This window comes from Panthera uncia (assembly GCF_023721935.1).
Source record: "Panthera uncia isolate 11264 chromosome A1 unlocalized genomic scaffold, Puncia_PCG_1.0 HiC_scaffold_17, whole genome shotgun sequence".
Lineage (NCBI taxonomy): Eukaryota > Metazoa > Chordata > Mammalia > Carnivora > Felidae > Panthera > Panthera uncia.
Genome location: NW_026057577.1, coordinates 23430407 through 23449465, shown reverse-complemented (window position 1 = coordinate 23449465; position 19059 = coordinate 23430407). Strand labels below are relative to the sequence as shown.

At 39.5% G+C, this 19059-nt stretch overlaps 1 protein-coding gene across 1 annotated transcript in view; it reads right to left on the bottom strand.

Moving 5' to 3' along the window:
* The window catches only part of ADAMTS19 (ADAM metallopeptidase with thrombospondin type 1 motif 19), a 238253-nt gene that overhangs the window by 26637 nt on the left and 192557 nt on the right, over positions 1–19059 (bottom strand). Inside the window, exons 19-20 of the mRNA XM_049649122.1 lie at positions 8734–8869; positions 1723–1927 (exon numbers count right to left, since the gene is read on the bottom strand). Coding sequence (XP_049505079.1) covers positions 1723–1927; positions 8734–8869 — 341 coding nt within the window. The remainder of the gene's footprint in view (positions 1–1722; positions 1928–8733; positions 8870–19059) is intronic.

Here is a 19059-nt window from a genome sequence, read left to right as displayed (position 1 = left end):
GAAAATGTTAAGCAGCAAGGTGTAAGGTGTAGCTCAGAACAGGAAGACACCGGCAAATCATGCTACTGGTCAATGTACTTTAGTAGGTGTGGGGTTGCGTTAATTGAAGAATATTCCCACACCTTATTATCTAAGCTACTTTATCCTCATTTTCAAAGGATTAGCTGCTCATCATACCCTGGCATTTTGTTTGTCAGTTTTATATCCTATCTAATATTCTGAAAGTAAGCATTTGAATGATTTGGCTCTGGGTGTGCATGTGCGTGTGTGTGTGCTCATGTGTGTGGGTATGTAAGTGTGAGTGTGTTTGTGTGTGTGTGGCATACAGCCACATACTCACCTAAAATGCTTCAGAGCAGCTAGAGAATATAAGTAATGATTGCCATTTATTATTTTTATACACATTTTTTAATGTTTATTTTTGAAGAAGAGAGAGATAGAATGTGAGTGGGGGACGGGCAGAGAGAGAGGGAGACAGAATCCAAAGCAGGCTCCAGGCTTGCAGCTGTCAGCCCAGAGCCCGCCACAGGGCTCGAACTCACAAACCGTGAGCTCATGACCTGAGCCGAAGTTGGATGCTCAACCGACTGAGCCACCCAGGAGCCCCTATATAAATTTTTAAAATCATTTTATTTTTGAGAGAGTCAGAGAGTGACAGGGGAGGGGCAGAGACAGAGGGAGACACAGGATCTGAAGCAGGCTCCAGGCTTGGAGCTGTCAGCACAGAGCCTGACGCGGGGCTCAAACCCACAAACCGTGAGATCATGACTTGAGCTGAAATTGGATGCTCAGCCAACTGAGCCACCCAGGTACCCAGACTGCTGTGTATTATTATGCAAACATGTGTATCAGGATAAAAGAAAATATACCATACAGCTTGGCGTGGACCACACCGGTGTGCTACAGACTACATGCCAATGGGTGTGTGGTGCAGTGAGTCTGACTGCACTGGGTTCAAATCCCAGCCCTTCTACTTAGATAGGATTGGGTAAACTATTTAATGTCTCTGAGATCAATTATAAAATGGTGAAACTATTAACTTTCTTAGATTGATGATTAAATACAAACCATATACTAAATATGAAATAAAAACAGAGTCTTTGCTTCTAGGAGATGATTCTTAAAAGGTAACGCCCTTTCTTGTTCTTTCTCTTTTAAGTGTTCAGGGAGGGAAAGACAATGAGTCAAATGTGTATTAAAATTTCTTCAGTGCCTGGGTGGTTCAGTCGGTTGGGCATCTGACTTCAGCTTGGGTCATGATCTCATGGTTCTGGGTTTGAGCCCTGCGTTGGGCTCTGTGCTGACAGCTTGGAGCCTGGAGCCTGCTTTGGATTCTGTGTCCCTCTCTCTCTGCCCCTTCTGCCACTTGTGCTCTGTTTGTCCCTCTCTCAAAAATAAATAAACATTAAGAAATTAAAAAAAAATCTGCCCACTGAAGAGTATACTCATGGTATATATAAAAAAAAAGCAGCAACCTAAAGTGTATATAGAATACATTTTTGATTATGTTACAATATTGATTGAATAGAGTAAATAACTTTGTCTTCTTCTGTTTGCAAAATTATATATAAGCAGCATATCCTCTTTCTTGTCAGAAAAGTTAATAGATGGTATTGAAACTGCTGTAAACAGAGATTCTGAACATATTAGCACGTGACGTCAGACAAGGTGGGCATCAAAGGAGAGAAATGAAATGGGGAGGGCTGGGGGCATGCACTGTACCTCAGACCACACTCCTGCCTCCCATACGGTCATGCAGTCCTGACCCTCACAGCGCTGGGCGGAGGCAGGCTTAGGCCCGGAGCAGTCCCTCTCCCGGGCTCTGATCAGAGTCCCATTGCTCAACTGTTGGGTACAGGCCACCTGTCTGCTCTGCATCCCTTTTCCACAAGTTCGTGAACAGGGGGTCCATTCCGTCATCATCCATCTAAAAGTAAAGCAAGAACCACTGAAACAAGTTAAAAGGTATCGACCCACGGTGTATTTTGACATGTCTGGAATTAGAATCGTGGCACAGTGACTTTTTTTTTTTTAATTAATATAGCTTTGTCTAAAATACCTGTGCTTTCTATCATTTTGAATTCTCCTTATTTCCTATCTCAGGGTCTTGTTCTTGTTTGTTTGTTTGTTTAGAGAGCAGGCAAGGGGCAGGGAAGGAGGGAGAGAGAGAATCCCAAGTAGGCCCTGCACTGTCAGCACAGAGCCCAATGTAGGCTCAAACTCACCAACTGTGAAATGGTGACCTGAGCCGAAATCAAGTCAGATGCTTAACAGACCGAGCCACCCGAGCGCCCCCCTCACGGCCTTGTGCGTCTTAGAATCTCAAAGAATGAGATTCTGTCCACACCATAGTACATGCTTTGCCTGTGGCTGCTTATCATATTGGCACACTGAGATACCTTCTAAGTGTACAATTGCTAAGATACATGGGTTATTCCTGTCCTTCATGTTTTGAATCTTCACAACAACTCCATGTGTTAAGTACGACAACTATCATGGAGAGGGAAACCACGGCAAGGAGAGATTTAGCAACTTACCAAGGGTCATGAGGATGTAAAGTCAGAAATTGGAAGTGAGGCTGTACAAGGACTTCACAAGGAGACATATGCAGGTATTAGCAAGGTAACAGAACCCTGTCACTGAGAATGCCCTCTTACCTGGGGGAAGCAATCATTAGTACATTATGCCTAGTACCTGCAACAAGATTTCTGTGCCTGGGACATACCTTCCAGATAAAGCTATGTGTGCTTCCTCAGGCTAGCCTCTATGTACTTGCAATGTAATCACAGACACAGGAGTGACCAGCTCAGAGTGCTACGCGTCAAGCGACCTTATTGTGAAAGGTCCTCAAGAACTCTCAACTGTTATTCTTGGATTTCACTGATTCAGTGATTCAGCCCACACACATGTAGTTTAATACCTAGATGGACATCCTTTATCCAACCACGAGGGCAGTGATACATATCTATGGCACTTCCTTTTCTAATTAATTCGGATCTAACCTAGGACCACTAATTTAAACACAACCCCAAATTTATTTCAGGAAGAAGCAAGGCCTATGCCTGAAAAGTGATTCATAAAATTTGTATGATTCTGGTCAATATATGATTCTCATCAATAAAACCCTCTCTGTATTTCCCATCATTAGGACAACCTCCCAGGGGGATCTAAATCCCCCCCTAAACTATCTGCACGATCCTATTTCGTTGCAGTGAAGGGCAGTCAGAAGCCCTGAGCTTAATTCGGGGTTCGTACTAGCTGTGCACATTCTTGAAACAATACTTAACAGCTGTTAAGTTTCCATTCTGTCATTTTGTAAAAGGGTTTATTATTATACTGTCTGACATACAATAGGGACTCAGGATATAGTATATACTATATATATTACTATATATTTGTAAGTGATTTATACTTACTCATTTCTCTAGCTTCTTCTCTCATTTGTTTGGAAAATAAAGCATACGCTTAGTTTGCTCCCCAAACACTTTCTATTTTCTCCACATGGTACCTGTGTATGGAGCATCCACTGCCTGGATCCTTGACAGCCAGCTCCAAGTCCCTTCCTCCCAAAAGAGTTTCTCCACCCAACCCACAATGATTGTGCTCTCCTCTGCCCTCTGGCATTTGGCTTGTGGAACTCAGCAGTTGTTAGATATTCCCTAGCAAGGTGGAGAGGCTCACAGCCCCCCTACAAAAGTTGACCTTCTTTTCCTGATTAGGATATAAGCTCTTTAGGGCTGCCTGGGTGGCTCGGTCGGTTAAGCATCAGACTTAGGCTCAGGTCATGATCTTGCGGCTCATGAGTTTGAGTCCCACAGTGGGCTCTGTGCTGACAGCCTGGTTCAGATTCTGTCTCCCTCTTTCTCTACCTTGCCCCTGCTCGCACTGTCTCTCTCTCTCTCTCAAAAATAAATAAACATTAAAAAAAAAATTTTTTTTTAAAGTTTAAAGAATTAAAAAAAAGGATATAAGCTCTTTAAAGGCAGAGGTCAACGTCTTATTCTCCTTTGCATCCGTAACACTTTGCACACAACAGCCTGTCATTAAACATTTCTCGATTTGGAATTTGTGTCTGTGTTTTACAGAAATAGCATCAATTCTTCCTAATTTACTTAAGCCTAAATGCCCCTGGCAATGATTCAAAGTTTGGGAAGTTCCATCCTCATGTAATCTAGTTTTCTCATCTGTACAATGGATTTAGTTCTAAATGATTTTATGCTTCTATTTCTAAAAAAAAAAAAAATAATCACGATGACATTTACATTGCAATATTGCCTCTAACAATGTTCTTGTCCGCAAATCTATCAGATATGATGCAGATCTACCATTTTGCTTCGGAGTCCCCTAGTGGATTGTTCCTAATGTATTTATCTTCCAAATTTATTTAGTTTCCTGCTTCACCTTTTACATGAGGATACCTGGGTTATAATTAAATTTAAACCCACGTATGCACCTTTCCCTTCAACTATGGAACCTAGAAGACACTACTGAAAAGAGAAGTATCTGCAATTTCATGGGAGATCATGTTCTTTTAATGTTTCTTTAAATTTACTTTTGAGAGAGTGTGAGCAAGGGAGGGGCAGAGAGAGGGGGACAGAGGATCCGAAGCAGGCTCTGCGCTGAGAGCAGCGAGCCTGATGCAGGGCTTGAACTCACAAACGAAACCATGAGATCATGGCCTGAGCTGAAGTCAGATGTTCAACTGACTGAGCCACCTAGGCACCCCTGGAATCTCATGTTTTTTAAATAAAATACATTTGAGATATCCTTAGTATAATGGTAAAAGTTACTTTTTCCATTCCTTGTGAAAACTGCTCAAAAATAAGAATTAAAGTGTAAAACATATTCTAATAAGAGAAAAAGCGCTTTATATTTTGGAATTAACCTAATTTGGAGTTATCCCATTTCCTTATCTTTAAGATTCCCTCTTGTATTTATTTACCCAAGGGATACAGGAGTACTGATGCATAGGGGCACTTGTACCCCAATGTTTATAACAGCACTCTCAACAACAGCCAAATTATGGAAAGAGCCTAAATGTCCAACAACTGATGAATGGATAACGAAATTGTGGTTTATATACACAATGGAGTACTACGTGGCAATAAGAAAGAATGAAATATGGCCCTTTGTAGCAATATGGATGGAACTGGAGAGTGTAATGCTAAGTGAAATAGGCCATACAGAGAAAGACAGATACCATATGTTTTCACCATATGTGGATCCTGAGAAACTTAACAGAAACCCATGGGGGAGGGGAAGGAAAAAAAAAAGAGGTTAGAGTGGGAGACAGCCAAAGCATAAGAGACTCTAAAAAACTGAGAACAAACCGAGGGTTGATGGGGGGTGGGAGGGAGGGGAGGGTGGGTGATGGGTATTGAGGAGGGCACCTTTTGGGATGAGCACTGGGTGTTGTATGGAAACCAATTTGACAATAAATTTCATATATTGAAGAAAAAAAAAGATTCCCTCTTGCAAAGCTATTTACTAGTGCAATGATATATTTTATATTTGGCATATAGGGTTCTGTCAGACTATTTGATTCTATTCAATAAATGTAAATGGAAATTAGAAAGTTTCTTACTAGGGTGGGGAAAAAGAAAAGGCAGGAAAATTAAAACCAGTAAGTCACAGAAAGTTTTCCTATGATGAACCTTAACACTTGCTTGTGTCCATTTCTTACTATTCAATGTTTTGGCTAAACTCACTGACATTGCTTCTTGGTGATTTGCGATATATTGACTCCTTTTCTAAGGGAAGGAAGATAACAATCTCTAACAAAAAAGATATCCAGTCTCCAGGTGCAAAAAACTCTCACTCAGAAATGTAGTGACCCTTTGAAACTATTCATTTCACAAAGTCATTAACAAGGCATTTTCCCTCAAGATAGCCGAGGTCAGCAAATGAACAATGAATGGTGTGTATATTGTACATTCTGATCCTTTGCAGACGAAGTCAGGAAGTGACAAACATGTTCTAGTCCTCATATCCAACTCCTTGAAGATTCCTGATAAACCAGGAAAAGCCAATGCTCTTCCCTCCAAATGGAAAAGTTATATGGTATATGAAACAAATGAAGTTTTGAAATATTTTAGCAAATAATTTAACACAAGATAAGGTGGCATTTTAATATCTATTAAAAGAGATAGAGGGGTGCCTGGGTGGCTCAGTTGGTTGAGTGTCTGGCTTTGGCTCAGGTCACGATCTCACCACTGGTGAGTTCGAGCCCCACATCGGGCTCACTGCTTGTCAGCCCATCAGCAGAGCCCACTTCGGATCCTCATCCCCCTCCTCTGCCCCTCAGCCACTTGTGCTCTCATAAAAATAAACAAATATTTTAAAAAATAAGATAAAAGAGACACAGAAAAAGATAAATCTTAGGAATGGCAATAACAAAAATGGTCCAGATTCTTTTGGCAAAGGCCAAAAACTCTGCTGTTCCATTTGTCCCGCACTGAACAGAGGGGAGTCAAGGACTTGATTGCAGGTAACAGTAATTCCCTAGGTCACTTTTCCTGCTGATTACTCCATTGCCACCTAAAAAAATCTTAATTAGTTCATCTACTCATGAAGTCCTCCTGAAAAACATACAGTCAAGTAGAGGGAATGGGCATAACACTATTGGAAGTATATTAATGTGCTTTTATCTTTTGCATGGTCTTTTACATATCATTTTTTTGTCCTTTTCCTTAGAAGCATAGTTTTCCCTGGGGTTTGGGGAAGAATAAGAATATTCGAGCAGAAATGGAAAGGAAAGAAAAAGTTGATACTCAGCTTTTGTCACCGAATCTACAGAAAAGCAAGCCTTGACATTTCAGCATTGTAAAGAAAGAAAGGATTTTCTAAATTCTTTTAAGCTCTCATTAATATAGCATGAGCTGGATCTGAAGGGCTTAATAACTGAATTTTGCCATAAGCCTGAAATACAGGGAACTCAGGATCAGGGCTACATCAGAGGTGGGAAGGCAGGGGGAACAGGGAAACCAGAAGAACTGAGCATTAGCCTCAATGACACTAATTCCCAAAGAGATTAAGACAAAAAAGTTTAAATACAGTTAATTGGCAACTTTGTTCCTCCTCCCTCTTTAAACTGCTCCCTCATACTTATTCATTTCAGTGGAGGGTCATGAAGAATATTATATTAGTTATAGACCGCTATAAAGCTACAAATTATTTGCACACCTGAGTTCCAGGACATGTAAATCCACTGTGTCCCTTGTACAGGAGCCAATGAGCGGGGAGATCAATCTCTGTTTGGCTCGCCAGGAACTCACAACTATGTCCTGAGCCTCAACAGATCTCTGAGTGTTGGGATAGAACAGATGTGCCTGTCTCTGTATTCCAGAGGATTCAATGCAGACTCAAACTCATTTAATCCTTCTATCTTTGAAAGCTTTTAGGACCTTTGACACTGGGGGTCAGTCCCACTCAAGCCCAACCTTAATTTTTATACGAAAACACGTGGACGTTCAGCTCTATGATGGGAACCATTCCAAACCACCTTGCTGCTAGCTCACTCCAAAATGATACTCCAGTTCCACTTCATCTCTGCCTGTTACTAAGGTTTCTACACCACTTTCAGCTGCTCAGCATCACTGTCTTACTTCCTACTTCAGAGTTTCTCGCCTACTTTGTTGCCTCATACTCACTGGGGAAGTCACAGGAGACCGAGACAAATGGACTGCCCAATAACTAGGACCCAACTCAGGAATTGGGCGATGGAAGGTCAGGGATCGGGCAGTCACCCTGGGAGCTCTGGGAGAGGAAGTGAAGACGTAGCCTGGGAAACCAGGAGGACCACACCATCCCTGGTGTCGCGTGAGGGACTGGATCCCGGCCAGTCCTGCTTTGTTTTATATCTCCCTTGGCAAGTTCTACAATACCATTTCAGAGAATTCAAGAACAAATAGCTAACTTCAACCCATAGTCAGGTTTTTGAAGAAGTGACCAACAGATTACCAAGTAATTTTAATTATACCTCCTTTGTCTCACTTAGTAGTTGTTTTCATCCTGTGGAGAATACAGTTAAAGTTGAGGTAAGTCCTAGCCTTGCTGCTTTTATTTTTAAGCTTATTCATTATTTTGAGAGAGAGAGACAGACAGACAGATATACAGAGAGACAGAGAGAACAGGCATGTACATGAGCAGGGGAGGGGCAGAGAGAGAAAGAGAGAGAGAATCCCAAGCAGGCCCCACATTGTCAGCACAGAGCCTGACTCGGAGCTTGATCCCAACTGTGAAATGATGACTTGAACCAAAATCAAATGTCAGACACTTAACCAACTGAGCCACCCATGTGCCCCCTATCCTTTCTGCTTTAATACTCTTTCCATCCAGGCAATTATCTTCCTTTCCTAGATCTTGCTTGTTTAAAACCTTACATCTTGGTATATATTCCTTTGCACTGTTGTTAGGAAAGTGTGGATTTGTTAGTATTTGGAGTGTTTAAAAAATATTTTTATGTTTATTTTATTTTTGAGAGAGAGAGACAGAGGACGAGCAGGGGGAGGGGCAGGGAGAGAGGGAGACACAGGATCCAAAGCACCCTCCAGGCTCTGAGCTGTCAGCACAGAACCCGACAAGGGGCTCAAACTCACCAACCGTGAGATTATGACCTGAGCCAAAGTTGGTGCTCAACCGACTGAGCCACCCAGGCGCCCCAGTGTTTTGAGTGTTAAAGACCAGTGATTTAATGGCCAAATGGATCATTAGCAAGTGGTGGGAGAGGGTTACCTTGTTTGGCATGGTTGCTCATTACATTTGCGAATCTGTGGCTCAGGCTTGGTTAGGTATTTGCATTTCTTGTTGTCCACAATGCTGATGTTTTTGTTCATGATTTTTGTGCAAGACACTGTTGTCTTCCTTTCTCCTGAAAAGAGCAAACAAACATAAAGAAATGAGAGGCCTTTATGTAAATGGGCTTACGAGGTGTGCATAGGCTGGTTGTAATTTTCAGATTTGTAACGGAATTTTAAGTTATATCAATGAAGATATAATTTAAAATTTACATGCAAATACATCTCTAGGCTTAAAGAAGATAAATGGTAAGTTTTTCCTCACTAGAAATTAAATGGCAAGTTTTACATTCCCAAGGGATTGTGGCAGCATAAGTTGATAAAACATTAATTAAGGATTTGTTGGTAAGGACTATGCTATCTTTTAGCATTAAGTGGTGGAAAGCTGTAATTTGCAAAAATCCTGTATACTTTCATGGAAGCACATAAACACACGTGTGTATTTTATCATTTGGCTCTGTACCACCTGTGCTCTGCAGTAAATTATGGAAAGCAGGCTTTTCTGTATATTTTTAGTATAACTCACACCTTTATTCTTATTGTCTCTGATAAAAGTGTTTTAGCGCAATGAGGAATTCTAGAAATATTCGTTCCCTATTCAGTGTGATGTTCTCTAAGAAAAGCTATGGTACTCCTGCTATTTTTCACCAGATTTCAGAAAAATGGCTTCTCTACTTTCTCTGTTATGATAAAGTCTGATTAGAGTAGGTTAAAATGACCACTAGTATGGTATTTCTTGTTCTTTGAGACCGATAAGAACACTTACTTGACAACATTTTCGTTATTTCATCTGGTACCTGAAGAGCCTAGTAAATATATGCTAATTGTTTCTCTATAAAAGTCTAAATATCTACATAAGATTTAATAACCTAATTTAACTTATTGTTTGACATTATAAAGTAATTACATCTACTAACAATTTTAAGGCCAGATGGGTCATAAAGGATTAAGAAAATAATCTCGAGTCTTCTGGGTCTCTACTGAAAGGCCATTAGTTAGGGTCCCGTGACTGTCATGCAATGGGTAATTAGGAAACTCAGAGCATTCATGACAGTCATGCCAAATACGACAGGCTGGGCTGGTGGCACAGAGGTCACTCTGTGATTTAACTGACAGACAGGGAAGGCTGGCATCAAGAAAGAAGAAAAGAAGGAATGTAGACAGAGAGCAACTTTGAGTAATTTTTAGTATCTTTTGCTTTGACCTGAATGGGGGATGGGGAGAAGCAACAAGGTGGCCCAGTAGAAGGCAAAGAACAGTTGTTGGGCTTGAGGATCTTCCCTTCACCTGCCTCTCAACAACACTGAGCATAGTCCCATGACAATTTGTAGTATACAAAAAGGATTCTCTCTCCACCCCCGTATGTGTGTGTATGTGTGTATTAACTAACAATCATATCTGTGATTATTGCATATCATGTTATTGAAATCATTTAGGTCTTCAGTTTTATTTTCTAGTACAAGTAGCACAATGTTGACCAAACTATTCCCGGTCTGGAGAATTCCGGTGCAATACAGCTTATTCTATGGGAGCTCCATATAGACAACATAGTGCCAGGCATGTAAAAGGCCCTTTCCCAGCTTGGCAAATAGAACATGAGCTCAACTGCAGAGTCCAGGCTAAGGACTTTATGGTCAGCTGCCTACTTGAATGAACATCTCTGCCTCAGAAGTCCTGGCCCTGACCTGTGTACCTCACATGTTCAGGCAAGCTGATGCCAACTGGTAGAATAAAAGACAACATTTTACGCTGGAGGTAAATGCTTAAGGGCTGTCCAGGCTATTCCCAGGTAGGCCAAGAAGGGTGGAGTGCGGCATTACATGTAATCACAGAAGTGTTCAGTACCACCAACTTCAATTTTCAAATAAATTGCTAGAAAAGCAGAAATGGCTTATGTTCGTTTTTTTGCAGAAAAAAAAACTGGCCTCAGAAGGTAGGAGTTACCTAAGTGTAAATAATCGGGACACAGAGTTTTGGGTAACTTCTTCCTAGTTTCCCATGTTCCAGGTGCACCTTTATGACCTGATGCACAATTAAATAGATATTATGCAAGTTCTGTATAATGCGAACATATGTAAGTAACACTTTCTACATTATGATGATGCCCACTTAAAAGCAGGATTAAAATACACGTTCCTTTCATCAAATATAAATGTTAGTTTTAAAATCGAATTTAAGGCCTTCAAATTCCTAAGACGCTATTTTGCAGAATAGATGTGGTTGCCTAAACTAATTTAAAGAGTGGCTTTCTGCCAAATACAACACACACACACAAATGACTAACAGACGGTATCCAGAAAGCTTTTGTGAACATGTATGTAGTCATGCAGTAAATAACTCAGGGCTAATTACACTGCATTTCTTTCCTTTCCTCAGGAAATGCATAACTTTAGTTATACTACCCCAGAGCTCACATATGAAGCTATTGAAAAAAAATGTTTCGAGGACAAGTGTTGATATGTCAAAAGAGACATAGGTTTCTATCTCATTTCAGGGAGCACCTTGGTGTTCAAGGAAAATGGAAAGGCATGTGATGATGAATTGGGACTTTTCCATCTACACTGGAGCAAGGAAGCTCACATCATACGTTTTTTGGCAGAGAGGATAGACTTGGTCCTACTTTTAAAAAATTTCATTGAACAAAAACAATAGAATCAGGGGGAAGAAATCTATTGCTCAGCTACAGGCACACTATGCCTATGAAAATACAACTAGATCTTCAAGCCATATGGAAATGTTATTGTTTGACTTTTTTCTTTTATATATTTTTATGTTCCAGCCAACACAGGAAATTTCCATTCTAGCATCTAATAGCAGTATTTACAATGCATCCCGTACTGTGGAACCTAGGGACGGACCCAAAGTGATGAAGTAACTGGCTTTCCGCCTGAGCCATGAGTAGCTGGAAGCTGTTGACAGTGTATTACTTGCTTTACGGCAATTAACTTCACCTCTAGGTCATTCCCTTTAAATCGGTTTTGGGGAAATCAGTTTTGATGCTTTGAATACAATTATGAATACAAGAAGATGACCATTAAGCAATTGGTCTCATTGCCAAATTCGGGCAAAACCTGAAAATGAAGGGTGATTTTTATTTACTGACTCTGTTCTCTGAAGACACTTAACAAAGACTAGATACATGTGCCTTCTTTTCCAGTCTCAGATACAAGCTGATCTTCTTTCTATGGTCTATATTTAACCCCATGAAATGGATATTTTTAATAAAACTATATTCTATCCACATAGATCACATTTCTAGAACTGGCACCATAAATGTGGAAACACGTTCTTGGGAATGTGTTCAGTGCTTCAGTATATGTAGGTGAAATTCTCTCTATCTTATTAGATGTTCCAAACTTTTTTTTTTTAACATTTATTTATTTTTGAGACAGAGAGAGATGGAGAATGAATGCGGGAGGATCAGAGAGAGAGGGAGACACAGAATCCGAAACAGCCTCCAGGCTCTGAGCTGTCAGCACAGAGCCTGACACGGGCCTCGAACTCATGAGCAGTGAGATCATGACCTAAGCCGAAGTCAGACACTTAGCCGACCAAGCTACCCAGGCGCCCCTGTTCCAAACTTTTAAATAAAACTGTGGACCTCTACAAGACAGAGATTATATATAGTCATTGGTCTTTATAATTTTCTCTCAAATTATCTATTTATTTTCTATTGAACTCACAATGGCCAGCAAGCAAGTAACCCAAAAGTAAATATATTTTCATAAGGATGAAGGGCTCTTCTCTGAGCACTCCTTAGAAATATGTAAAATGCAGGGGTTTCTTTAGGCATACAATTGCTAACTTGGTCAACTTCCAAAATTGTGCATTCCATTTGATTCTTAGTCATTTTTTGACATTTCTGTAAAAATTTTCCCTCAGGGCTTGGGCTTAATATTAAAATGACTATTTCATCTTTTTTTTAATGAAAATATTTTTATTTTGTATTGTTTTCAACACCCAATATATAATCCAAAGTGAACTTATCATTTCCATGCACATAAGTAGTTTAATGGGATCCCATAACTTCCAAGATAAATTTAACTTGAGTCCTAGCATAACACTCAAGGACTTTTATGCACTAGCTTCTTTCTATAAAAAGTAGAAAATGGTCAAATTACTTCCCACTCCTTGATCCTCTTATTTTACACCCCAGAAATAAACATTCTCACAAACCTGAGTGCCTTTGCACCTAGGCATAGCCCTGGAAAGCTTTTTACATCTTTCCATATCACTTTGTGTAGTGATTTTACTATTATCTGGCCCCTACTAAATGAACAGTGAATTCTCTAAAAGAAGAAAGCACTCATCATTGGACCACTTAGCAATACTGACTCCACATTCAGTATTGGTAAAGGAATCAATGAGTGCTATATCAGCATGTAAGTCAAGACCAAAGTACTTTCTGTGCTAAGAGGTTCATCTCAAGACTTCCTAAAATGGTGAAAAGTCATTGGCAAACCACATGACAAACTGTGGGGCACAGTTACCTATGGCAATTTCAGTCAATGAATTACAACGTAGGTATCAAAATTCAAGTTGATAAAAAGTTTACATTAATATAAAATGTTCTTATTAAAGAAACTGGAATACAAAACTGTGTTAAATAATATTCAAGTAAAATAATGCAGAGAACAAAAAATATATTTTGGTGCATTTTCGTCAACTAATAACATTTACTGTGGTGCATGCAATGTGCCTTTAAGATGGAAAAATGGAAACAAACTGTACCAGTGCAAAGGTATGGGTATTCTATTCGGAGACGTCTCATCAACTTGGACCCGGAGGCTTGGATCCTCCTCAGAATCTGTTCACGCACAAGGAAAGCTGTGTCTGAAGGATCTCATGATACAAGGCCAACAATGAGAGTTGTCAGCTGGTAGGGCTTGGACTATGTGAAGAATGTGGTATTTGACCTACTTTGTTCCCTTCAAATTGTATCTCTTTAGACTTCCTAAAAGCATGTTTAACTATTTATTTATTTCAAAAGGGATAATGGAATTCTGGAGTCCTTATTCTAGGTTTTATATCATTAATTCATCCACTAGCTCAAAATAAACTCTAGAGTAATGCAGTTATTGTATCCAGTATTTGGAAGGCTAATTCCACATACCCCCTCAGATATTAAGAAATGATACACCTCTAATGCCTCTGAACTCCAAGAGCACTTAAAACATGCCTTTTATGTCAAAAAGAACTTGATCCAGTAAACCTTACATCTGAGGTGCCAAAATAAATTTAAAACAGTCCTTCAAAGAGTTTTTAGATGTTTTAGAACACCAATGCAAAGTAAACATTTATTTCCCAAATACATTTTAAGCTGTTTGAAAATAAAAGGACCCCATTTTAGTGGCCAATGCAAAAATACAAAATGATACACCCTTTCAAATTTTTCTAGAACTATCATTAGAATGGGAAAAGACAAGGGGCGCCTGGGTGGCTCAGTCAGTTGGGCGTACGACTTTGGCCCAGGTCATGATCTCAGTTAGTGGGTTTGAGCCCCGTATCAGGCTCTGTGCTGACAGCTCAGAGCCTGGAGCCTGCTTCAGATCCTGTCTCTCTCTCTCTCTCTCTCTCTCTCTGCCCCTCCCCCACTCACACTAGGTCTCCATCTCTCAAAAAATGAATAAACATTAAAAAAAATAAAAAAATTTGAAAAGATGATGTCAAAAAGCATAACATGTTACTGTGTTAGAAAATTTTTCTTGAGATCATCAACTTCCATTTGCCATTTAAAAATATTCCTTCTAAAGGCTTTTTATATCTTGTAATAACTAGTATTAATAAAACTATATTGCACGGTGAATTAACTTTAATTTGGGTTTTCAGTCTAAAACAGTTTTGAGACGCTGACATAAAAGATCATTACAATAAAAATTTAGCTACCTGATAGTAGGGACCTTTCAAAAATTTCTTTTTCCCCCGTATTGCTGGCAATCTAACGCCTTACAACAGAATCCAAAAAATAACATGTCAAACATTGAAATTTTATACAGCTCTGTGATATTTTATTTGCTCTTGCTTAATATAGTCCTGCGAAGTAAAATAGTGCTATTATTCGTCTTTGCTGTTGAAGATAAATTTTGCATGAATCTGTTTCCAATGTTCTGTGCTTTGAACTGACTCTCCTTTAATTCATGAATATGCTGAAAGATTACAGAGCTCTTTCTGGCTATAAAATGGACAATACGAAGTTCTAAAAGATACGATTCCTGAAATCCTGTCCATCCACTTTATTTATGAACTGCAAAGGAAAATAACACCAAAAGCCCAGAAATATCTTGGCATTGAAAGTAATATTTACCCTATTAACATAGAGATAATTGAAAACTGTTGAATGAACACAGTGGAACAGATTTGAGAGAGAAGGTCTGTGAGAGCGCAAATCATATAAAGACTGGGTATAATTAGGACTTATTTTACAAAATAAAAACAAAAACATATCTAATTTCTCATTGAACAGATTCAGTAAAACATCTCTTTGAATCAAAACAAAACTTACATGATCTCTAAGGGACCTGACCTATTTTGTGAAAAGAAATGACATTAAGCCTTTTGAGCTACTCTTGAAGAAAATATGATGTGAGGAGGAGAGAAGATTTGAGTTTAGGAGTCCTGGATTCTAACTTGAACTCTATTCCCACAGGGCATGTGGCCTTGGGAAGTCCCTTAATCTCTACACATTTAAATTTTCTCATATTGATAATTAAGAAGTTATGTTTAAGAATATCTAGACGTAGTAAATCTCTATTCCTTAAGGTTTGGCAATTGGCAAAACACAATCTAGATTGTAATGAATGTGATTTTGGGGAAAAAAAAATTTAACCACCCCTCCCCCGTAAACTTGTTTATTCAAAATGAGGATTGACAAATTCTGTATGTTTACTTCTAATGTAGCTCCTATTTGACTGCAATTGCAGAAGAAAGAAAGAAAATGAGGAAAACGAAATTTACTGGGTAAACATTTTTCTGTTTAGAGTTTCAAATACAAACAGATTTTAATGAATGCCTTTCAGGGATCTAACAAGAACTATCAACCCTGTCATCACTCTACTGCCCTGCAGATCACCATTGGATGGGGGCGGGTCTTCCTTATCTGAGTTGTATTAAAGAGAAAATTCTAACTGTACAGATTTTCATTGCAAATGTATTTGTTTCTAATTTTGCTTCTGGTTTTTATTTGGGTAGCGGATATAAAGCAGAACCCCCTAATTGTAATGGGCCCTGGCATCACTAAAGAATGGGTGGAACAGAGGAACAGGACTTTACGTGTTTATGGGAGCACTAGCAAGAGAAGACAGGGGGGCAGAGGATCCCAAGTCACTTGGCGATAATGGGGTCCCTGGAGAAACATGGCCAATGAAAACTTCACTGTGGCAAGGATGACTGGTAGCATTTTTTATAATTGCTAGAGCAATTTGACATCCTTTTCCTGTAATTACTCTATATCCTCAGGAGCAAAGTATGTCCTGTGTCTTCTCCTTCTCTTGTCCCCCATGTTGCCTTTGCTCTGGCTACCTGAGAGGGCCAGGTGTACTAGCAGTTGGTTGGGAACCCAAAGGCTCCGAGCTCTCTGGCAGGAATCCTCTTCCCCATCCTCTGTACCTCTACATGTTCTTGCCACCTTTTTCCCCTCTCTCCTGAGGGTACTGTTTGTTGTACTTCCAGCTGGGTGGCCATTTTCTTACTTAGGTCCCACACCTTTGGACGGAGAGGTGGCATGGCTGTCCAAGCTCTTCACTGCTATGACCAGACCATCTTCCCTTTCTTCTTTTTAAACCTACATCTTTGGATCAGACTCTGTGACACATTTTCCTTGCTGCTGCATCAACTCCTAGGTCACTCCCTCTCTCTAAGATTTTGTCTTCTAGGTGATTGTGATATTTGCTAACACTGCCCCTGGCACTATTTTTGTGTTTACAGTATTCATTTGAATGGATCCCTACCCAGAGATCTTGCCTTTCACATTACTCAAGCCACCAATTTTCCTCATTTTGTTATTACCAAAACTATAACCCCTCTATAACCTAACCTCTATTTTCTGTCACCATCTCCTGTACTTCCAGTCCTTCTTGAGTACCCCAAGTCTAAAAGTTCTTTAGCCCCACTGAGCTGTGTCGTCTGTCAGTCCTACCACCTTTCTACTGTCTTTCAATCCCCTCATACCTTTACCTTCCTCCTTATACAACTAAATTCCACGGTCAACCATTTTCAACTCCTTGCATTCAACCTTGGGACCATGTTCTCTCATTTTATTATACTCACCTGGCAATTTCCAAACTTACTCACAAGTGTATCTAAATGCTGTACACAGGTGGAGGGCAACATATTATTATGATGACTGGAGTCAAACTAAATTCATGACCGTTAACTTCAAGTGAACCATGAAAGCTATTGAAAAATCAAAATACACGGACCCAATTCATTCATTCTCTCATTGTCTTAAGTGACCATTTCACATCACTCTTCAAAATTCTAATATCTTCTGTTCCACCTTCATGCTCAGCAAGATGCTCTTTAAGGATAAGTTTGTGACACCTGTTGCTGCTCAGATACTGTCCTTTCTCCTGTTATGAGGGATGTGCTGTCCATATTTCTATGTAGAGTCAACTACTCCCTCTATCCAATCTTGCCTACTCAAGGATATCACAACAGCAATTTTTTTTTGCTCTCTCCTTTGCATCACTAGTTTTTTGTCCTATTCTAGAAAATGCACATTGGCAAACAATCATATATAGGCTCCCTTATTAAAAACAACAACAAACTCTTTGACTCACAGTCCCCTCCAGCTATTGCCACATTTCTGTTTTCTTCTTTCAGCAAGATTTCCTGAGTTACTTTGAGTCTTTTCTCCAGTTCACACCATGATTATTTTCTTTTGAATCCACTCTATTTAATCTTTTGACTCAACTACTTCATTAAAATTATTTTTGTCAGGATCATCATTGGACTCTACATTTCAAATATAATAAATATATTTAAATAAAATAAATATATTTGAAAATATAATAATAAATATATTTAAATAAAGTAAATACATCTAAAAATATAATAAATATATTTGAATATAATAGTCAACTTTCAGTCTACAGTATTTTTGACCTGTTACTTTTTGATAGAGTTGATCATTCTATCCCTCTTGTAACACTTTCTCACTTACTTTACATGAAAGCACTCTCTTCTGCCTGCTTCTTCTCCTATGATGGTGGTTACTCATTTTAACCTGCTTTGCTGCTTCCTTCTCTCTCTGAAGTCTAAAGAGTAGAGTGCCCCAAGACTCAATCCTTTAGCAGCGTCTCTCTCTCTTCACTCACTCCTTAGGTCACTTGAGCCTCAGCATTTTAGAATACCTACCATATATTTTCTATCTCTAGTCTGATCTTCTCTCCCGGCCACCCAACTTACATATCTTACTTGATGTCACACTTAGATGTCCCATAGGGATCTCAGACTTCTGTTGGAAATCAAACTCTTTCTTAATCCTGCTACTGCACAGGCTTTCCTAGGTAAGTTGATGGTGACTTTGTCCTGCCAGTTGCTTGGTAAAAGCCATCACAGTCATCCTTGACATCTTTCTTTCTCTCACACTCCACATCTAGCCTTTCAACAGATTCTATTGATTCTACTTTAAAAAATATACAGAACCTGACCACTTCCTCCTATGTCTACTGCTACCACTGTGGCCAAACTACTATCATCTCTTTCTTAGATTATTGCCATAACTTTCTGGTTGATCCACTTCTCCTCTTTAATTCCATCTATTCTCAACTCAGACATAGAAAAACCTTTTTATACCATAAACCAGAATAAGCCACTTCTCTATTCAAATCCTCTAACGGCACATAACATCACTCAGTAAAGGAGAACCATGCTAGCATTCTTGCTATTTCTGGAGCATTCCAGCTCTACTCCCACCTCAGAACCTTTGCCTGGAACCCATTCCCACCGGACACCCCAGCAGACACCCTCTTGTGCCCATCCATAGTCACTACAGATTTTTAAATCAGTGTGGTCTCCTCACTGAGGCCTTCTCAGACTATTTTCTGCACCTACCCCCTCCCAACTCCCAACCCGTATTTATTTTTCTCTCTTGCTTAATTTTCATCGAGAGTATTCTTCACATTTTGAAACTATATTACTTCTTTGTATTGTGTATTTTCCTTTTCCTTTTCCCCCAAACCTTCTCCCCCACATGCTAGTCTGGTTTGTACCTTTGCCTGCTCCTGCCACAGCACACTTAGGCTATGTATATCAACAGTTTCTT